Source organism: Neopsephotus bourkii, unplaced genomic scaffold, assembly GCF_033783945.1.
Source record: "Neopsephotus bourkii isolate Nb327-2 ecotype Australia unplaced genomic scaffold, CSIRO-AGI_Nbou_v1 NB_399, whole genome shotgun sequence".
NCBI classification, from domain to species: Eukaryota; Metazoa; Chordata; class Aves; order Psittaciformes; family Psittacidae; genus Neopsephotus; species Neopsephotus bourkii.
Window position 1 is genome coordinate 85352 of NW_026900903.1, and position 23835 is coordinate 109186.

General features: G+C 37.6%; 1 protein-coding gene across 4 annotated transcripts in view; it reads right to left on the reverse strand.

Moving 5' to 3' along the window:
* Positions 1–23835, reverse strand: part of TLE1 (TLE family member 1, transcriptional corepressor) — a 79105-nt gene that overhangs the window by 13373 nt on the left and 41897 nt on the right. For 2 of the 4 annotated variants that reach the window (XM_061349307.1, XM_061349306.1), the window contains exons 7-15: positions 23232–23436; positions 22475–22491; positions 15265–15381; positions 12046–12099; positions 10370–10522; positions 9530–9674; positions 8638–8828; positions 7335–7411; positions 169–418 (exon numbers count right to left, since the gene is read on the reverse strand). In XM_061349307.1, coding sequence (XP_061205291.1) covers positions 169–418; positions 7335–7411; positions 8638–8828; positions 9530–9674; positions 10370–10522; positions 12046–12099; positions 15265–15381; positions 22475–22491; positions 23232–23436 — 1209 coding nt within the window. The remainder of the gene's footprint in view (positions 1–168; positions 419–7334; positions 7412–8637; positions 8829–9529; positions 9675–10369; positions 10523–12045; positions 12100–15264; positions 15382–22474; positions 22492–23231; positions 23437–23835) is intronic. The other 2 variants (XM_061349308.1, XM_061349309.1) reach the window with 2 other exon arrangements.

Consider the following 23835-nt stretch of genomic DNA (forward strand, 5'->3'; position numbering starts at 1 on the left):
CAACTCCACCTGTTACATGTTAAAAAAAGACAGCTAAATACATAAATCAAGAAACAGAACTGCCTGCTATTTCCATGTAATATGAACAGAATCCAGACAAGGCCAGCTATTTCCTTATTGAGTCTCCAAGTAGAAGGTACCCTTATGTACAAGTTCCCGTTGACCTACCAGGCAGTCCAGCTGGGAGACAGGGCTCTTGTTGCCAGGTTGGCTGATGTCCCAGACTTTGACGCACCCTTTCCCACCTGTATATACGTGTCTCGTGGGGTTGCTGATGGTAACTGCACACACAACTTCCCCATGGTTCAGAGTGTTGATCTGACGGGCATGGCGAGGGATTCCTGGACCAATGAGGGCATCAGGAGGGAAAGGAACTGGCTGCATCTGACCATCTGCAGTAACATGAAAGGAGTAGGCTCTTTTGGGGAAGAGAGAGAAGACAAAACCAAAAATATAATAATCAGCCAGTTAGAGTGGCATAGTGCAAGAAAACCAGTATTATTTATTTGATCTGTCAATCTTTTTTTCATGATAATCAGAGCTACAGTGCCAAGTCATGCATGCACATGAAACCTCAGACGGAGACAAGGACAGGTATTTTCAGCTTGCCTCACCTGAAGCATTCGTGCAGTGGGGAAACACATTAAATTCTACTCTTAACTCTGTGCACTAAGGTCATGGCTGGTATTCGTCAGCTACCTGGATAATCAAAGGATCTTTCAAGCCCTGGTTTCTAGCCAGCAGTTCCAAGTCTCAGCCTGCAAGTCCTGCAGCAACAAACCCTCAGCAGGCACTATTGCTCTTCCAGTGTTCTTCCATGAGACCTGCACCTGTTGTCCTGCAGAACCATTAGCCAAAGATCAATTTTTGCTCCATTTCTGTACCTCATCTTAAACAGCAGCACTAGTTGTGCTCACATGCCTCTCTTTCCAGCTGGTAACTAGCGCTTTAAACAGAAAATAGAAATTTGCAGAGCGGCTGCACACACCTTTCATAACGAACTTGATACCATCTTCCCAGAATTATATTTTCTTGAGTTTTTCAGAAAAGCTGAAACGCTTGGTTTCCCAGGTATTTTTGGCACTTCTGTAACACCTTTTATTTGTATTCAGTGCATGATTTCAAGTATATGAAACTGAAGTTTGAGGAAGTAAATCCCAGCACTGAAGAAAAACTCTTCTTTAGGGAAAGTACACAAAATTATTTCTTCATGTTTATGGCAATGCTGAAAGTCAGCTATACTTACAGACCAGAGCACAAAAGGTTTCAAGTGCAGAGGGGGATTCTTCATTTGCTTTAAATAATAATGAAAATACTACTGCAAAAGGCTGATTTTTTGTTACACTGGTGATCTCTTTTCGATTCTTCCGTTTTAAACCCATCCATAGCAGATGTTTTCAATGCTGTCGTTACATTAACATCATTATTCAAGAGGCCAAAGTGGATAAAAAAATGTTGAGATCCTTCCCCCTTCTTCTCCCCATTAATAAGCTATGGTCTTTGTAGTGATGACTTCATTTCTCTAATACATTATTGTGTTCAAAGTTGTCCTTTCTTTTCCAAATGTACCTTCTTCCTCAGAAATCTTCAGTCACTGTAGCTCAATATTAGTATTGCATCCCTCTACCAAGGACCAAACAATAGACAATTCAATTTGATCTTCTGTTCTGAGCTCGTATTTTCGAAGTATTTTATTGCATGTTACCAAGTACTGCACAGTTTGAAAGGAAGAACAAGAAAGATGACTGGATCTGTAACAGACATCACAAAGCAACTGAACATGCCCAGGAACAGAGCAGAAGATAATTCCTTTGAAAAACAGTGAGAAGTAGAGAGCCAAAAGAACTCCACAGTTCCTTCAAACAGATGGTAACAGTGGAAGCAGGCCCATGCAATACCACAGTTTTCTCAAAAGGGTAAAAATTGGTTAACAAAATTAAACAAAAGAAGTTAATAAGCCGGCTCAAAGAATAAGCACAAATGGAGGACAAAAGAGTGCAAAAGGTGACAAATCATTTTGGTCACATAAATGTCAGGAATGGGAAATGCAAGATAAGAAAGGAAGCACAAAATTCACTCCGTTACATGTATACAAGATTCACAGCCTACCAAAAGTATTTCTTCCCACAGGACCCTTTATCTTTACTTGTATGAAGAATTACAGTAATGATAAGGGCTTAACTAGAAATTTGTTTAATTTCCATGAAAAGGAGTACAGACAGGACTGTCCCAAAGTAGTTACTCACTAAACAGATGATGAAAGAGAAAGCAGAAAAGGAGTGGCAACAAGACTAGTCAAGGCTCAAAAACTGCTCTGGTTCAGGTTCAGATTCAGAATCCAGCTAAAGTCATAGCACTTAAGATGTTGAAAAGATGGGCCTGATCCTGGGCTCCAGATCAAAGTCAGTTGCAGAGTATTTGTTAGCATTAAGAGTATACAGATCTGCACAACTCTGAAGTCTCAGTCTGTCCTGCTTTTATCATGGACTGTAAAAAATAGTCAAGCAGGTATTATGCCATTTCTTCCAGCATAAATAAAATTAATAATCTACTTTACCTGACTTTTTTTCTTTTAATGGAAGACTGCAATGTAAATGTTCTGTTCAATTCAAAACACCTAAATAACTGGTATTTTGAAATGCTTCTCTGCATACACAAGGCTTTTCAGTTATTGCTGAGATGGGGTGGGGGGAAGACAATAGGAATATTTTTCAAGTACTTCATGCATACTGTAGAATTATGATGGCTCTTCTGCTCTGAAACACCACAGACTTATGCAGTGTACTTTTATTCTGATCACACAGAATTTCAACAGTGTGCCCGTGTTTAAAGTGAAGTTATATATTTATCATAAGTGTAGTCGCTCTTTTTTATCATCCTGAGTAGGCATTTGCTTCCAAGACCAGCTGGTCAGGACTCAAGATGACCGAGTTTTAGGGCTTAACAAACAATCTATAATTTCTTACAAGCCAAGACAGCTTTTTCTGCAGTGCAAGTTATTGGCAATCCACTGTGTAAAGAAACGGCTACACACTGTCAAATCCTTCTGTCCCTCCCAAGAGAAGCACACAGAACAGCAAATGTTCCTATTTGCATGAAGATGTGAGTCATGCCATGTTAACATCACCACGGTCAGCATACTTCTGTGCACTAGTAACCTGTATCTAGTAGCTATTATGGTACAACCTTGCATTACACATACCTTTCACTTTGAAAAATCTTTCATCATTTGCCAGACTGACACTCCCTGGACAAGGAAAGCTTCTGTCTCCAGAATAACAAGTACTGGAAACAGCCTTCCATTAAAGCATTCCTCATTGTTCATTCACTGAACAAATGTGAAGGTCAGTAGAACTGAAATATTTTTTATTTTTGCTTTGAGCAATTCACTAACAGCATGCATTCTTTCAAAAAACACATACAAAAGTCAGCTTCTAACTAGATGTTTAAAGAGTTAACATTTACCACGTGGAACTTCCTTTTCCCACTAAAATGAGAAATGTGTATTTTCAGCTCTGTGTCTGTAACACCTCATGCTTCAATTAAAACCACATTTAAAAAAAATACTGGGAAATAAGTTTGTTCTCAATGCTACCATTAATTCACAATTTTAAACTGCAGGGAAGCAATAATGTGGATGTAAATCTTCTCAGTGAGCTTGAAAATCTGTGCTTAGTGCACAATTCAGCTATGAGAAGGTGTGGTTCACATCAAGGAGAAATCCATAAGAACATTAATTTAGCAGCTATAGAAGACTAAAAGATAATAAGTACCTTGCTATGCAAAGCAAAAAACATTTTTACAAAAACACACCAAGAACTTGCAATCCAGGGCACAGTTAATTCTATCAGAATGACAGAGTGCAAAACTCTGACACCACATGTCCATGTCCAAAACTAGACCTCACTTCCCACCCACAACCTAAGACAAAGATGATTATTGATTAGGTGATATCTCAAGACAATCTGGAAGGAAATCCCCCAAAAAAACCACCACCAACAAAAAACAAACAGAAGAGCTCCTAAAACGACAATAATCTACTACTGATGGAAATCAACCTCAAAACCAAGAACATGGAAATTTACTTGATGCACATTCATATAGACAAGTCCTTGTCTGCAAAATTAATTACTGAACTAGAAACAACTGAAGAGAGAAAACAACTAACATGAGATCATATCTGCATAGACCAAAATATCAAAGCAAAATGTAAAACCTGAAAAGCCTTATAGGAAATAACTAAAAAGAAAACAAAAAACCCAACACAAAACATCCACGCAAAACAAAAAAGACAAACAAAACAATTACACACACGCACGCACACACACACACACAAAACCGAAACCCAACTCACAACCTGCTACCACATGCAAAGACTAGCTCATTTGTATAATTAAGAAATTGCTGAATACACTTTGACTTTCTAGATTGCTATCCAATCTCCCAAGTACATTTATACCACTTCTAACAAATTACGACTCTGCAAAGAGCAAAACTGACAGATTAACATTCAGGAACATATACAGATGACAGAGAAGACTTGCATTTAATGAAGTTACAGAGGAAGGCAAGAAAAAGGCAAGCTTTCCAGATAACAGTCCATTGACAAAAGGCAGACAGACATGTAGGAGTGGGTACTTCAGCCAATTTTTCTAACAGATCTCAGAATACACAGGGGTTAAAAAAAAAGTGGGTGGTAATAAATGTCACCCCCTTGGAAATAGTTTAATTTTCTCTTGGAAGAAAAGCTGAGCGGAAAAAAAAAAACCACAAAAAAAACAAACCAAAGGAAAACAAAGAAAGAAAAGCCCTAAAATAACCACTGATAAAAACGGTGCAGCCGTAAGCATACACATATATCTTGGGATCCAAAGGTTCAATTTGAAAATTAACTGTACCACTTGCAAAACGAGACTCAATCCCCACATCTCATCACATCAGTGTGGCACCTTAACTACACTCTAGGAAAAGGCAAATGATGTAAATGAACCAGGAATACTCCACTAGTTTTCATAATTATATAACCCATGTACTTGGTATAGGAAACACAGTTTTTGCCTAGCATAAGTAAGAGATACTCATCAAAGATGCTGCAGGTAACAGCACCTAGCTAGCTATAGCAATCAACAGTAAAACAAGATTGTTCTAAAGCTGTCAATGGAAAGATAACAGATCAGTTTATGGAATGTTAGGCTTGCCTCGCAATAAAGATAAGAAAAGAAGTCGCTTTAAGATGAAATGACTGACTCAGCCAAAGTAACACAGTCACAAAAATATATTAGAGATCACATTAGCAAATCAAGTGGAAAGTAGAGAGTATGTAGCAACACTGTAGGTGATCTACAAAGCAGTGTAAATAAAGTGCTGAAAATACTAAAGATTAAAAACACCCCAACCAACCACCAAACAAATGAAAAACAACAAAAAAAAACCCCACAAATAAACCACGAGCACCCCTCCCCCACCTATAACAGCTATGCAATCACAGGATACAACGTATAGCATCATATATGCACTGCTTTTGTGCCCTGTGCAACAACTAGAACTCGGCCACAGGAAGTTTCTGACTGAACAAAAATAGGGTCTCATAGCTTATAACATAAAATATTGAGAAGCATTACTAATGGAATAAGTCACTGGAAGCTGATGAATATACGTGTTTAAAGGTAAAAACTTACAGCCACTGGACTACACAATCTCAAAAAATACTTTCTGTGAGTATGCCAAATTCTACTGAAGTCACCAAGAGCAACCCTGACCCTTAATAAAAGAACATTTTGAGAACAAAGCCTGTTCCTTACTGCACTAAATTTAAATATACCACCATGTGACACATTACACCAACTCACTGAACCCTCACTTCAGGAATCTTGTCAACATACAACCAACTTTTCTTTAAGTAAATCCTTAAAAAAGATTTGACAGGTTTTTCATGCTGCCAACAGATAGCTAAATCTGTTTTAGAAGCACAGTGGGTAACAACAATGAATGGCTTTCCTAATCTAAGTCTGCTCTTTTCCTACTGCTATGGAAAAAGAGTAGAAGAAAAAACACACTTTTTTTTTGCCTCTAACCTGGTGTACTTTTAAGGATGTCTGCATGACAATCATTACAATGTATCACTAACCATTAACAGGAGTTCAAAAGGAAGACAAAGGGTGTATAACTTTCACTACAGCGTGTCTTATAACTTAGTATTCTAAAAACAAGCTTCTGGCTTTTTCCTGAAGCTGCAAAAGGAAAAATTAAACCATGATAGACTGGCAAAGAAGACAGCATGTAACAGGAACACCCAGCACAGAAAGTGCAAAGTGTTAAGTGAATCTCAGAATTGTAAGTACCTAAACAGAAACTAACTACAACTTCCAGTTGAAAGAGAAGACAGGACTTAACGCCAAGCATGAAGGGATGAAGAACAGGTTGTACAGAGTGTTGAAAAACCTGTTGCAATTTTCTCTGCCCCACTCTTTCCAAGAAAACGAGTTAGTCAAATTTGCAGTCTATGCTCTGTTTGTACCTGTATAACTAGTTGTCCAGAAATACTTAAAAAATAATCACTTTTTTACCGTGACATGCTCATGAGCCTACCATGCATGTGTAAGCTAAATCTCAACAGTCTGCCAAAGCCAAATTACTGAAAAAAATGTTTTTTTGATGAATTCGTTTTATTGTAACATCAATGAGCCACAGCATAACACAAGTATTTTATCTAACCACCCTATCTTCAGTAATTGAAACTTTTCAATAAAAGAACCTATTGCAAAAGCTACCTTACATCTATAAACCACCTGCTACACAACTGCTTCATCATTCCTTTTGCTCTCCAGCTGCACACTCACAAAAACATTTAAAAGAGCTTTCTCTATTGTGCAAGGTGTGCATCAGCTGCTAAAGTAGCTGCTTCAGACACCCACTGTGACCAACAGTTGCAGACTCTCATGCCTGTGCCAGGCATGAGTCTGTGAGTTTGCAATACATATTCACACTCAACACAGTAAAAAGTTTAGTTTCAGTAAGTTTTATCTTACGTATTTTACCACTGGCTACCAGTTTGCAGTCCTCTTAACTTCTCCCAGAAAGGAGGAAATAAAAAAGCCTTAAAAGTATACCTTCAACAGCTTTTACTTCAAAATAACTATATGTACACCTGTTTCAGGATATGACAACTAACATTTGAGAATCTACATGCTGTACCTCTTGCCAGGAGAAATCTAAAACAATCTCCTGGGAACAACCAGACACTGCCTACTTTAAAATTCTTAATTCACTGACGCAAGATAACTTTATTCTCTCCAGATATTGCAGATGTTACCAAAATGGTAAAAGTTACTTACGGTTTTCCCCCAGGAATCCCTGCCAGATTTGGAGGAATTCCAGGTACTCTCATGTGAGGAGGAGGATCAAACCCAACCTGACAATGAAAAATGAATTAATCTCACACTTGTAATTTCTAATTCAACAAACCCCTTCTCTTCACTCCCAAGATACTTGCATTTAACCAAAACGCGTCTTTTATACCTAGTATTAGATAAGTGCACAGCCTTCATGGGCGGTGGAACAAGACATTTTCCCTAGGAATGCTTCTGCTAGACATATTTATAGGAGAACAGAAAACCAGTAATGTTTACCATGCATTCACACCACTGAACACAAATACCCCTGTGTGTAGCCACGCCAGTGCTCTTAAACTCTATGACAGCAGTGTGCGCCCATGCAGGCACAGCAAGGTGCTAGAAAACAGCATCAGACCCACGCTAGAACCTGCATGGCTCCACATTGCACTGTGTAGCCAACATCAGCTAGGAGCTCTCTCACGTATCTTAAATATACTACGCTCCCTTTACTTTTATATCCTGGATGAGTATATACATCAAATAATACAAACAGAAATTCGGGACTAAACAGACCTAGTTTTATTTTTCATCCAAGTTAAAATTCCTCTTGCTTTAGGGAGCACATATGCTATTTAGAATTTCCACATTTTCTGCCCTAATGAACCAAATACAAGCTTAAATCCAATCTTGCAAATTTACAAGTAGGTAAGGTTGTCTATGCAGAAAACTGCCACCAAGCTCGTGTTTACAGATTCAGGCCCCTAGGTTGTTCTGCTTGACAACATCTCTAACTGCTATGCTCCATTTACTTGCTACACCCACAACTATACTTAACACACCTTATCACAGAGCTCAAGACATGTACCAAGTAACTTCCACAAAAACCAATATACAAGGAAAGAGACAAAATTAAGATTCTTCTACATGCTTCAAGATTAATTTGCTATGTCTGCATGGAACACATATCTGGTTCAGCAAGAGACAAGACGATGTCCACAGCAGCAATGAAATACTTCATAGCTACCAAAACAACCTTCTCAAAGCACAAAATTTTTTTTTTGCCATTTATTCATTAGTCAAAGCACTGATGAAGGTGAAGAAAAAAAGGGAAATAAATACACTGAGATTCTTGGTTTTCAAGGTGCAAATTTGTTTACCTACACAATAAAATGAAACACAGTGAAGCTGTCAAGCCTCTGGCACTGTTATAACTTGGGAATTCGACAGTGCTAAATGAAGCATGTAGCTCTTCTCAGTGAACCACGGCGCACAGAACTGAGATTGCATGCAATATGTGGCCTACCATAGGAGATCTTCCATAGGCAACCACAGCAGCTGCAGCAGCAGCAGCACTCATCTGGGGTGACATATTGTGCAAACTGGCATAGGCTGCCCCTGGACTGGTTAACTCTCCATTCATGCCAGCATGAGGTACCATTCCAAATGGAGCAGGGTACGGTCCTGGTACTGCCAATGGTGTCCGCAAACCTGCAGCTATGGAATAATGAAACAGTTTTATTTATATATTCCCACACACATGGAAGAATCCAGTCCATTTTTTCCACATAATACCTAGCCTTCCCCTCTCACGTATGCACATTGTCAAATGCCATAATTTATCAGTACTGCCACCTCTTTTCACTCAGTGTAAATAGGATCTACTGAAGTCTGAACTTGCTGATTACTTCTAACAATCTCTTCTAGCATTACCTATTTCCATTGCTGTCATATTTCCCTGTTTACGTTAGTCTCTCCTTAGCCAAATTAAGCAGTAAAACTGACAGACATGGTTTACACAGCTCATGTCTGAAGCAACTGTGCTGTACCAGCCTGAATAGCAGAAGTAAACTTCCCCCTTGTACTTGTCAAGATTTACATTGCCTGAGTCTACTAATATTCACTGCAAAGAGCTGGAGAAGAGACTGCATTCAGAATGAGCACCAGAAACTTCTGAGAAGTCTTTTTATATTGCATTCCGTCTCTGGATTATTTGCAAAAAAGATAAAGACAAAAGTAAACAAAGAAGGATAAGACACAAAGATATTCAAACTCTTGATAATCCAAACATCTGCTTCTCATCAAGCCCTCTCTTGATATCAAGGACAAAGCAATATATTTAGTTAACATTTGCACAGAACTACGTACATAAAAAGATTAATTTTGGAACCATAAAAACACGTGAGGTAATGCATTACCAGCTTGGTTCACCAGAGGGTCCATTGTTGGAGGCTTGCCAAGGCCTGGACGAAGTCCTGGAGTTGCACTAGTGCCTGGGGTTGGCACATCACTTCGAGGAGTCGGTGTGCTGGATTTCAGAACAGGCGTGCTGGCTTTTTCATGCTGGTATCATTAAACAAATTAAATGAGTATTATTTTTAATCCAGGCCATATTATACAATTTATCACAACAGCAGCTGGGATGCTGCGCACCTACTATCTAGTCCCTCAGCCAATTTTCATAAATCCAGGCAATGCTGACAACATTAACTTGTGAGAGAGAAATGCTGACCTTCTGACTGCTGCCAAAATTAAGAAAAAAAAAATTATTTTTCCACTAGCATTAAAAAAAAATATGCCTGATCTATTTTTTTTCAGGAGAATATACTATGCATCACCAAATTATTTTAGCTTGGAAACACTAATCTCAATTAACACTAGACACAGCCAGTCTGAGTACAAAACCAAAATACCTCTACAGCTCATAGTACCAAAAAATTGTGACACAAAAGCTACAGAGAATCTCATCAAGCTACTAGTGATACTGCAGCAAATATTTTCAGAGAGTAACAGCTTACTTAGAAGAATTTAACAAAAGCCAGTACGACTTCTTGGTGTCTATGTTCAGACTATTTTAAACCATAGCTATTGCTCATGAAAAAATAAATGATGCTTAAACACTGCCTGGAAGAACAGTAGTCTATTTCAGCTTCAAACATTTAGAGCCATGTACTTTCTGCCACAAATAGTGGCAAAAGAATGGAGAGACAGACCTCACAAGAAAGAACAACATATCTGGGTAACAGACTGCTACCCACCAGGCTCATTTCTTTGGATTTGAGGGAAGTGGAACTTCCTGAAGAGGCTGTAGATGCTGGACTGCTAGAGGCATCTTTCTTCAGCAGCCGAGTTTTATCTATACCATTTTCACGTGGTGAATGAGTTGGGCTTGCCCTTGGGGAAGAAGGATCCTAAAACAATGGGAAGGGAAGAACAGCACAGAACCCTGTCACAGACTGGTACATAATCACTAAGGAGTCTATGGGAAAAAAGCTAGAAAAATTTTAGAAGCAAGTTCAAATTACAAGACATTTTGTTATATCTATAGAAAAAAAGCTGAAATCCCTTCATCGGTTTAGAGACATAGTTCATATTGTAAACAATCTGGTTTTATTTTACACTACATGTAATCATAAACTGTTTCCAAGCATAAAGCTTGCTATCTAAGCATATCTAAGTACAAACTAATGCAAGCACAAATGACACATGGTAAAAGCAAGAAAGACCAACAGTAATGCGGTAAATTTACACTGGTTTTATTATGTACATTCTCCACACACTGCTAGTGACAACAAAAATACCAATAATCTATTTAGGCCATACAAACCTTGCTCATCTCTATCTTCAGATGAAGAAATAAAGAAATGGTTTTTATGTCTTAATATCTGTCACTTCTTTCTAACTACCACTTCCAATTGCCTTGCTACTTGAACCTACAGGAACACCTGAAATCATCTCTCAGGTGATTATCCTTCTTCCAGAGGTACTCTCAGCATTTACTTTAATTTGAAAAAGCCAGCTCAGTTAAGCTACCATGCCATCAGTCTGCAGGTTCTCCATGCTCCTTTGGCTCAGGAGAATAGCAGCAGGAAGGAAGCAGTCCTCACAAGAGGAAACTAAGTATACCAGCTGATTACTGAGCAATTTCATCCTAAATAGGGCTTCTGAAAGGATTACTAAAAATCCCTTGTTTGATACCTATTTTGCTACTTGGCTGAAATCATTTGGGCACTTGGACCCACTGAAGACACTTCTCTGTCAGCTTCTCTCCCTGTGCTTTCTACAGAGAACATCGCTACCATATTCAGGCTTCCTAAATCTCTTTGTTGCATGAAATAAAAGATTTTAACAAGATAAGGCACATCCCTTCACTCTGATGTGACTGAAAAGCCTCTGCCCTGAAGGAAAAAAAAAAAAAAAGTGATACAACCTCTGGAAAATACTGTGAACTGACTGACTTCATTCTGACTTCAGCTGACTTCCCTCCAAAAACCAAACATTTCTGAAAAATGTTGTCTTTAACATAGGACATTAAAATAATTATAACTTTTAAGGTACAGAAAGGTTTTTAATAATACTCCTACTACTAAATACAACATTAGATAATGTCTTCCTTTTTCATTTGAAGATAGTAGTTTGAAAAACAGAGCCCTTCACCTGCATCTCACCACAACTCTCTCCACAACAGAGCAGCTGTGAAGCATCAGAACGTAACTGCCAAGGGAACAGACCTGGACACAGCAGCAGAAGGAAAAGCTGAGAGGGCAACCAGATAAAGCTCTGAGGAAGACATAGTGATTAGTACTAGCAAAAAGGAGAAGTTGTGAGTATTTTAGAAGAAAAAGAATCCTCTGTGTGGATATGCTAGCATCTAAATGCACTTTTCCTTTAACCTTTGGGCAAACGTCAAGACTACAAAAATGAAAAAAGTTACCTCATTGGATACATCTACAACCAAGTTATCGTCACTCTTGTCCCCATCACTGTCCTATTAAAAATAAATAAATATAGTGTTCATTTAAATTAGTACATTAAAAGCCCAGAGAGAAAGACTATGTATCTACTCAGACATTTTGTTTTCCTAAACAAAAAGCAAACAGCCTTTCATTATCAGTAATAGGGAAAACAATGAAAACAGGAACACAACACCTTATTTCTGCTTCAGTAGTAAAACCCAAATAAGGCAGAACTAGTTGAAAGCTGATGGTCTCAGCATCAGTGCAAGATGGTCCAAAGCTCCTCCACATAACCATCATAAATTATCACTACTCCTAAAAGAGAAACTCATTCTGTTCATATGCTAATCTTATGTGTTAATCTTATGGAAATTACTACTTGTGCGTACCTAAAAAAACCCTCAACAGACCTCAGAAAACTGGAGCTTTTTGGCATGTGTTTGATGAGCGATCTTCCTCAAAGTGATAGGACAATTTTTCTCCTTTTCCAGAAAGGAAAGTTTTGAAATGAAAAATTCTGGGGAAAAAAAGCTTCCAAAATGCCAAGGCATTTCAACATTTCTAACAAAACCAAAATACTTTGACATTCCTGAACAGAAATGATTTATTATAGCTTGTCAAGCTGCATTTTGACTGTTTCACGTAAATCTGTTCACCTGAGCTGCTCTAGTGCCTCACAATAGCTGTTACTCAAGTATCTCCTGGTCCCTGTCTCCAATACAGGCAGCAATGTCTGTTCTATGATACACAGTGATTTTCACAGTCCACTGTGGTGGTTCAACCAGAAAGTGAGACTTAATTCACGAACAAATCAAGTGAATGACAAAACTTAAAATTTTCATGTGGACAAGCTGGACATTTCCAACAGAAATTGTCACAGTTAAAAGGTTTCTAGGCAAATAAATCAGACATACAAGATTGATCAAACTGTCCCGCATCTCCTGCTTTCAACACGCCTGGGCTATCCCACTTTAACAGTGGCAAAGTGAAACACCAGTTCTTTTTCCTCACTTCAGGCCATAAACATTTAAAACAAGATGCCACCACTATGAAAAAGAAAAAAAGAAACCCCACAAAACAAAAAACCAAACATAACCCCTGCAAAACAAACAAAAAGAAACCCAACACAAATAATATTCACAAAAAAAACCCAAACAAAACCAAACCCAAACAAACAGAAAACCAACCCCAAAAAGGTAGTGTCTTAACCCTTCCCTTCTGTTTTTGTAGATGAATATTGGTCCATGGAATACTGCAAACATATTAGTGACCCAATAGTGCCACTGAAGACAGAATGGTGGCTCTTTCTGCCACTAAGGAAGCTGTCCAAACAAAGGTTGCAAAAGAAGGAATAGAAAAATTTTACCCCTGATTAATCTGCTACCTCTTGAAAAGTATGAAACATCCAGAAAGCAATAATAGGTTAGAATACATCTGAGCATGTGGGACCACAGTGGGTGGGACACTTGTTCACCAGAAATACCACTCCTGAGGAGGGCAAAAATAGCTGCCGAGCAATGATTAAATGCACTTCACTGACTGTCATCTTGAGAAACTGAAATTTACTGGGACTATCAAAGGCATGTCCTATAGGTACTATGTGGTATCAAAAGATCTCCTCACTAACAAACCCACAAGTTGAAACTATGCAGGTCTTAACACAGAAATCAAAAGAAGAAAAAAAATAATAATTGTGGTTTTGCATCTTATTTTCATTAATGACCATTCCTGCAACTTGTTTGTCTCCTTCTCCCAAAAGTAGTACTTCCTTGTCCCTAAAAGGGTCTAATCTAAAATGAGCTGGAAATCAGCAGTTCTATTTGTAGAACTGGGGAACCTTTAAAAATAAAAGATCTTCTTCCGGATTACAATAAACCTGGAACCTTCAACAGCCCTTGTTTTGCTCAATTCTTTGATGCTGCTGTTACCTGTATAATCCATTTCAAGCAAAGAACAAACAGAACCACACATTTAAATGTGGATTAAAACAAACTGCTTCTACAGTGCAATAATATCCTTTCCATCTCTTCTTGGCAGAAATCCAAGAAAAACAAACATGGTAAGCTTTTTCTTCCTTTTTTTTTTTATCAAGCATAGTTTAATAATGCTTAGTGTTCAAACCTTTAAAACGAAAAATGCCCATAGAATATCAAAACCTCAGAGTTGAGGGAGTAACATGGGGAAGTGTGCCAAATTCCTCTGTAATCAAAACAAGATTAGAAAGTGGTGGAAATACAACTTGCAAAACTTTAACTGTACTACAACACCACAATGTGCATGCAGAAAGGGGAAAGTAGTCCTAACTACTGTCAGTAGCTCCAGGGATATCCAATAGCTACTCAGAGATATTCTGAGTTCAACTGGAGAGAAATTACCCTACCAAATACCGAGGAAATAAAGGGGCACCTTATTTTCTGTTGGGTTTCAGTAACCAGGAAGTAATTAGTGATTGGATTCATATTCAAGCCAATTTGCCACATTATCGCTATGTCAAAGAATAGCATCTTCTGATAGATTGAAGTCATGATTTTTCTGTACTTTCACACCAGTCTCTAAAGCCTGTTCAAGTATCATCCTGTGATTTGGCTCAGCACTTAGACTTGGAAGTTGAAAGCCTGTATGAACCTCTAGAGATTCACGTATGCCACACTGTTGTAGTGACATGTCTCTTGGAAACCAAGCAACAAGCAAGCTACTCAAAAATGCAGAACACAACCGTGAACGTTTATAGTTCAATCTGTTTTCTGCTGAAACTGCCGTATCAGCCAAAAGCAGACTTCAGTAAGATAGTACAGCCTCCTAACTGTAACGCAACAGGTAATAGCTCATATCAGAAAAATGTACCAAAACCCCATCAAATCAACAAAACCCTTCATTTCAAACAAATCTGCAAATTTTAGAGCAGTCCTGAAAGGATCTCTTGCTCCAGCTCTGAGAAATATCCCAGAAAACTTGTGAATCACAAACAGCTACTCCTGGCTTTTATTCCCTGTTGAGGAGTATTACTTGACAACAGCTCAAACTCTTCCCACAACATGAATAATGGCCTCTCTGACACATATATTCATGTACTACATCAGCCATAGGGAACACATTGCCTCATTCTTCTCAGCTCTTTTACTCCTCTTACAAGCACAGTATGTGCAAATAAATTAATTATTTCTTTTTTTTTCCTTTGATTTTTCAGATTTGCTTACATAGTGGCTGGAATCCTTATCATCCACCTTTCTCTTTTTGATGTCATTGGTATATTCAGGGCCATTCCTGCGTTTATCTGTGCTCCGCAGACTGTCCGGGACCAAAAGAGAATTACTCTGTAAAGACAAAAAAACAAGGTAAATCAAAAATTCCTTTAAAGGTTCCTTCACAAATGCTTAAAAACTGGATCTGATAGATACTTTAGAAATGTGATACCTACAAAGTCTTTCATTCCATTTAATTCAACTCAAAGTCCTCCAGGCAAACATGTACAGCTTCATGCATTCTAAGAAACTTGGCATTTCATTGTTCAATGTATCAAAAGTTTAATTCACTTGTCAGTCACTATTTAATTAATTAATTAAAGTGAATATATTCTTTGGGAGAAGCAGGCTTGCTGTTTATTCATGAGCAGGTAACAATCTTTTTTTCTTTTTTTTTTTTTTTTTATATTCACATCCCATTTAATGAAATAGACCTCCTAAATCTAATCTGATTGATTGCTCACTTTTAGATCATCATAAATAGATGATGATTTGGTACGTTTACATCTGCAGGCATGGGAAATTGCCTTTAACTCTTAAAATAAGTATTTACCAAATAAAGTGATGCAGTAATCATTCTTTAGCTGTGGTAAACTCCAATTGGATGCCTTCAATAAAGGTATGGCAAACAAGGATCAAATATTTTTACTTCCAGCGTAACATTCACTACTAGTGTGAAATTCAGGCTAAAGTGTTATTTAATCAGATTTGACCTGAAAAACTGAGACCAACACACACAAAAGACAAAAGCAAAGACTAATCTTTTTCTCAAACTACATGGACTGCTTTCATTCATGGTAAGGTATGCTAAGTACAAACTGTTGACCCAAAGAGAAAGGCATTTTAGACATTTTTTAGTCACATGACAATTTGACATGCCTGCGATTCCCATCTCCATCTCTGCTCCAGCTAAAGCATTAAAACGTGTTACAATGAGTTCTTTTAAGTGCAGGATTAGCATATGCAAGAGAGCAATTTGTTCAGTGATGTGTTAATGCTGTGAACAATACTGAATGAGTTGAGAAAAAAAAGATCTCCTTTCACAAAGACTTGGTAAGCCTAGTTCCTAAAAGCCAAGTACATGCTTACATAAATAAATATATGCTCACACACATATATAAGTAAATACTTATTTACATGCATACACATATCTCTCAAGAAAAACCATAACACATATTCAGTAAGTGTAAGCCCTCAAAGGAAATACTTAGATCTACCAAAGAGTTAGAGATACTTACTCTTAATATATCATAACCATACTAATACCCAGTGAACTGTGCACTGAATGGCTTTCCCTTTAAAACCTGAGGACAACTCAGTAGTTTTGCTCATTGTTTAGTCCCAAGAAGGAAAACAAAACAGGGTACATAAGGCAATCTGAATCCTCTTTTTCCTACTTTAGAAGCTGCACTTTAAAGCCAACTCTAAGCTCTTTTATTCATGACTATTCAAGCTAAACAAATGCCAAGGGGCTTACATAAAGCATACAGGAGAGTCTAACGAAATTCAGTATAAAGAAGCTCAAAATAATGTCTTTGCTGAAATGTTTTGCAGCTAAAAGGTGGGCTTGTTGGATCACTGAACTAATTGTCTTGACAAATATAGTCCAAATTTAACCCCTTATCTCCTCACAGATGCACACAAACTCAGGGATTCACTTGTTTGAAGAACATTAAAACACATCTTCAAAATATTAATATATTAATAATATTAATATTTAATACTGTGACATTTTTAATATATCATGTTTGTAGCAGTAGAATAATCTTTAGAAGCTGCCAATTCAAACTTTACCACAGATTTGAGTACTGTAAATGTCTTTTCTTGAAAAAGGGAGAAAAGTTTTTTACTTGATACTTCCCTTAACAAAAAATCATTTAAAAAAAAATATTTTACTGCCAAAGACCCTAGCATAAAACAAAGACAACAAATGTAGTAAAGGGACTGAACTCAGTTTCTCATTTTAAATTGTTAAAATTTATGTGTAACAGAAAGACAGCCAAGGGGAAACAGCTGGGAAAAATTTAGCAACCCTGCTATTTGAAGTTACCACACAACATCAAATATGTGTAACTGTAATTCCTGACCTTTTTCCTGGTTTAATGTAAAGTCTACCTAGACAGTGCTGACAACATTCTGTACAGTTTGTCTTGCAGAATTTAAACACTGTGAAACATACCTAGGAACTCTTAGGTACACCTAGTTCCCACTGTGTACTAAATTCCAAACCAAGATTATCCGATTTTTCTTCATGAAACTGGTGGCTTAGCTATCATATAAGCGTATAATTACAACAGTAATCTATAGTCCTTATAAGCCAGTTCTGCAAAACATCTCCCCTATGGTCTGCCTTTCTCTAATTTACCACTTTCATTTAAAGGCACTGTTCTCTGGAATCAGAGTAACAAATCCAGAAGCTGTTGTAGACCAGCTTACTTTACAATAGCTATACCATCAGTTGCAAATAAGATCATGCTGGTTCTCTGGCAAAATTTACCTGCAAACTCAATAATTAAGAAGTTACAGCTTTGTTTCCCTTAGGAGTATAAAGAAGTTCTAACAACTGTGACTAAAATCAGGTAAACTACAACTTTCAATGAAAAAAATAGCCTTTCCTCATCTCAACGCTGGTAAAATTTGTATTTGCTGTATGTTCACTATCAAGCACAGGGCCACCGAGGAGACAGTAGTAACAGCTCCACAATGATAGAGTTCTCCCTGTCTCCTCTATAGGAGGAAAAAAAAAATCTGCTAAGCTCTTCTACCAGGGCTACTAATATCTGACTTAATTTTCAAGTGGGTCAAGTATTTCTATTTTAGCAATTTTTTTTTTTTTACTAATACTACAGAAATTTTCAGTTGGGATTGATCTTCGATAATAAGCACTTTGTACAAAAAAATATAATTGATTTCCTAAAGAGAAACTGCATGGCATCAGTTTTAATTTGTATTAATTTCAACAGACTAGATACATAATTGGGGATAATCCTTACTTTCATAGAAGTTCAATTTATTAGGGATCATCAGTGCAACACCTGCAATCATTAATGTCAGTTCAGACAAAATGGTCAAAATCGATTTTATGAGTTTTCTTTTCCTTCCAATCATTCAAAATTTATCCACATGAGTTCCTTTTCTTCAAAAAGTCCCAGAAGAATTTAAAAAAAAAAAAAAAAAAAACACAAACCTGATGCAGCACTGCTTCCTGTCAATTACCGGACTACGTAAGGGCTTTATAACAGGCAACTTGCAATCCTAAACCATCTTTGCTGCCAGCATAACCCAAACACTGAAGCCAGCAGCAGCAAATGTGAAACGAAAACCTAATCACAAGGCACAGAGAAGGCAGGTTCCCTATTAGGAATACAAGGCACGTTATTCAAACACACTTCTTCAACTGCCGTGCCGCTCCTCACTGCAACTACTTCCAAACCACAGGTATGAATGCCAGAGGTACAGGCTCAGAGCCCACAGTATCTCATTTATCCTGAGTTATAATACAGCACAGACAACTCCCCAGAACATACAGAACTGACAACTAACTTTATGCTGATCATTACAGCAATTAAATAACAGTACTGACATGACATCACATCTGTGCTCATGGTTCAACTACACCTGGTCCCAATTAACAACTTCTCTAGTGCTGGGCTCCTTATCCCTCTCCCTCCCTTCTCTCCCAAAGACACAGACATGCACTTGCTCTATGCTTGGCCATTCACTGACTCCCTGTTAATCCAAACCAACTGCACCCATCTGCCATTACAGCCACTTACTACATCTAACTTGCGTCTGCCCTTACCATCAAGCAGGGCCCCTGAGTTTATTTAACCACTACAGAGGACCTAAGCACCACACACAAGTGCTATCTACAGACACCCATATGCAGGCAGGAACAAATGCAATCCCTTGCTGAGTAGGTAAACAGGGTCAAGTCTAACATCTACAACAAAAACATCAGTTGCTCAGCATTACCACTGCTCACTGTCAGTACTCATTAACAGGAATATACTTGACATTGGAAGAGGGACCAGTGTTTTCTCTACCGCCTCGCAAGACATAAGAAGATCACACTCAAAGTTATTCAAGTCAAGAATCATTAAGTTCCATTTGTTGAATATGCCTCCTGCAAGCACATGTCAGCAACCCAAAAGTTGACTTATAAAAAGTCAGCAGGTTTCGTTTTAAATTACCAGTGACAGAAAGCTATTGACTTGCCCTCTTTTTGTCCACCATTTAAAGTTATATTTAGACTACTTTGTATTAGGAGCAAGGAAATCTAAAGCCTAAATGGATCTGAATCACATTCCACACTGACGCAATAATCAGGAGACATCAACAGAGAATAAGGCTTCTGTTGATTTGTTTTTTCTAGTTAATGTTTGCCAGAATCAGGGTATCCATGAAAAGTTATACCAGACCACCCTAACCCTTTCATCCTTCATCATCGGCCTCATGTTGCTTTGTATCAGCTACAAACTAAACTGCACCACAGCATCCCATAGCTCTTCTGTATGGGCAACTTCTGCTGAAGCTGATTTGTGGTTTGCATCCATAAAGACTGAAAAAATTCAACTTCTTCTTAAGTTGACAAAGCTAACAAAGAAAATACTTAACTGATTAAGGAAATTAAAGTTTATCCATTACATGCTATATAACAGAAAATACTACCTTCCTCACAAAGGCAAAGAAGCATACACGTGCTACACTGAAAAGTACCCCACATTTTAATGTAGCGCCTTCTACTATTACCCAATCACCCGATTTAGAAGAATTAAAAACCAAAACAAGAACAGCTTGCATATAATATCAACCAAAAACTATCATTCAACTGTGCATGCCCCCTTAGTCAAAGACTAGAACAGGACAGAAGCTAAGGACATATTTACTGCTGTTAAAAAGGACCACTTGCTTTACAAAACAATACCAGTATTTATGCTTTAAAATGGAGGAAAAAAAACTTCTTGGAAAATTTGTGAGTACTTCCCAAGTACTAGAAAACAAGCTCAGTGTTTTTCATGAGGACAACCTCAGTGTAAATCCCAAGCACATAACGGAGTCAGAATGCACTGTCTACAAATTACTACTGACACAATAGAGGACTTCAGAACATTTGCACTTCTATGTCCTGTCCAAACTAGAATAGTGAGAAGATAAATAATAAATGAACACCCGAGTTTGAAAAATGTTGCCAGTATGTTCCCTAGAGCAAAAAAAATGTAGACATCAAAGATGTTTTGTACTGATGTCTCCCAAAACTTTTGTACTGATGTCTCCCAAAACTTCAGCTGCAAAACTTGCTTACTTTGTCTGGCTTCATTACCTGGAGCCAGGCTGTGTCACAATAGTAGGAATGCCTACATTCCCACAGTAACATCATCCAGTTTTGGATGGTTAGAGCTATATCAGCTAAACCCCACCTGCCATTTCCATATAGTCATATAATTTAATTTTGACCACATAATTTTAGCAGTTCATGTATGAGGTATATTATTACTATATACTATACTATTACTATAATATACTATTATTACTAACTTAAATATTTCACAAACATGTCTTTACGAAGAACTTTCCTTCATATTGCATCCCAAAAATTTAAGTAACACAACAAATAATAAAGTAGCTCTTGCCATTTAGATATAGCAAAAAGAGGTTAAATGGACACTGATCACAATCAAGAATAATGAAATCACTGGCTCTTTATATTCCTTTATAAATACATGAGTCTCATCGTATTACAAAGTCTTACTAAACACACAATAAATAAAAGCTTACGCTTATTTGCCTAAGGACATTAAAAAAAAAAATAAAACCAGATCTCATTTAAAAATGAATATACCTAAATAATACACCACAATATGCTTTAACTCAAAGTTATTTTAAAATCAACTTAAAACCAAATAAGCAAGTGCTTTACTGTAGTCTTTCCAAGTTGCACATTTAAAGTCAGCTTCTACTGATGATACTGGAAGGTCACACTAGATGCACAGTAATACCAAATCTCATGGCTGATTTAGGCAACCAACAGACAGCATGGGGTTTGGTGTCTTGGGATAACGAAAGCAAGCCTTTGTCAGGTTTTCTAGCAGCACAATTACACTTAAAACATTACTCTGAAAATCAAATTGATCTTATTTCGGTGACTCAAAAGTTATGAGCTAATCTGCCCAGTAAGAGTCTACTGCTCAGTTGGAACCACACATAATAATTACACAAACCTGCTGGTATGTCTTCAGGAAAACCCATCTTAAAATTATTTCCACAGTTACACTATCATTAATAACATTAAGTGAGCGGAAATGAATACATATTGCTTCCAGTAAGTAAATGTCAAGCCCTATTCTTAAAAAAAAAATATATATATAAAAAAATAAGGCAACAAAAAACAAGTGTCCACTACATAAAGATATGTCAAGTAATTTTTCCTAGTTGTTGTATTTTCTGATTGAGAAAAAAAAAACAAAACAAGAGCCCAAATTCACCTATGAATTCAACAAGCAGAATTAGCTTTGTTACTTGAAATGATGTGAAAGTTGCCATGCCTATCTCCAACAATTTGATATAGCAGTATCTCTCAAAACACAACAATATAAAATGTTGTTAACGATGTAGTTCTTTGGCTGTTCTTGGAATAAGACTGCCTTAGATTAATTCTACTACAGCTTATGCATAAAGGGGAAAAAGGTACTGCTATGGAAGTTATACTTGAAACACAAATTAAGCAATAAAAACATTAGTAAGGCTCAAACAGATTCAGTTAAAGAAAATACTAGGACCAAACACCGTCATGACACATGAATTTTAAATTTCTCACCTGTTCTGCGACTTTAATTCATGAAAATCCTACAGGAAAAGTCTTAACTCTAATAATGTTATACTATAATTTGCAGTTAACGTTCTGTTTGAGTTGCAGCTTCCCCCGCACTTCTAATAAACAAACTGAAGTTCAAGATTCCCCCAAATCATTCTGCTCAGAAACAAACCTGGTTCACACAGTCCTCCAAATAACTGACAGTGTTCTGCATTAACCAAGAGTATCTGAGCAGAAAACGCATACGTGGCATGAAACTGACTAAAAGGAAGATAAAACACACAAACAGTGCATGTTTTGATTATTAAATTTTGTAAAAGTGGAAACATTACCAGGAATGTTGGTACTTACTGTGCCCGGCTCTCTCTCTGTTCCCGCAGTAACCAAGAAATGCACAGACATGCCCGTTCAGACACAGAGGCAAGAACAGAAATAAAAAAGGGGGGAAAAATTAGAACACAAGCCGCAAACAGTTTTAAAATGGCTTTTATTTATGTAAGTCATTGCACATTCCTAATACAGTGATTTCCTGAAAATTACAGTGTTGTGTAAACATGATTTACAGTTTAACCATACACAAAGCCTAGTTTTATTTCATGACAGAATAAATTATTTTCTTTTCAAAAATTAGTCAAGTGCAATTTTGCCCAATACTTGAGTACTAGAATTTAAGCCTATGAAACTAAAGTAACAGATGCAATTATCTAAATTTCTTGTTTGAACACATTCACTTCAAAATTTTAACTTTTCATTCCCCCTACCTTCCCACCCACCCATTTAACAACATTACTTTCTTTAAAAAAATTACCCATTATGCAGTTTAACAGTTTTCCACAATATGGTGCAGGCCACTGCTATTACAACTAAGCATTTACCAGGATGTCAAAATGCCCTGCAAACTATAGAGCAGGTGACACCTAGTGATCCCCATTTAAAATAGTGAAAAATTCCAAGCTGAATTTTGCTTCAGTGGTATATATGCAGACATTTTTAAGTTTGCCAACAGTTTTTTCTCATTCTATATAACTTGGAATCTTTAGAGATGCACATAATTTGCAGCAATGCGCAAATGTGACAATGTCCTAATCAGGCCTGCCATGCCTCTCACCTCTGTGGTGGTCTGCATCGTGATGCTTCTTGTCATCTTTTATTGCCAAGTGAGACTGCCCACCCAAAGCACTAGAAAGGGCAAGAAGGCCAGCACTGCTTCCAAGTGGAGGGATTCCTGGAGGCTGAAGTCCTGACGGATGCGGTGTTAGAGGCACTGGAGGTCCATGGCCATGGGAGAGATGTTGAGCCTGCAACTGCTGCTGCTGTTCCCAGTGGTATCATCATCCCCAGATGAACAACGCATAGCACACAGAAGGGGAAGGAGAAGCAAGAAGTTTGGTTAATTACCAGGAATCAACAGTGGACTTTTATCAGTTGTTTGTTTGGTTTAAATTTAACCTATGCTTTCTGTCCCAGCTATACACATACTGCATTACACTCTGTGCTTGTGTCCCATGAACCAAAAAAGGCTCGCTGCATGGTTGTTCTGCAGCCCAAAGAATAGTTTCAACTACCTGTAGGTTGTTCCAGGCAGCTACTGCCTGTCACAGGATCATGGGTGACAAACAGCAGCAGCAGAAAGCCCAAATACCATTCCCTTTCTCCAGAAGGAGCGCAACTGCTCTGGGAAAAAAAGTAAGTTTCACTAGCAAGATTGATTC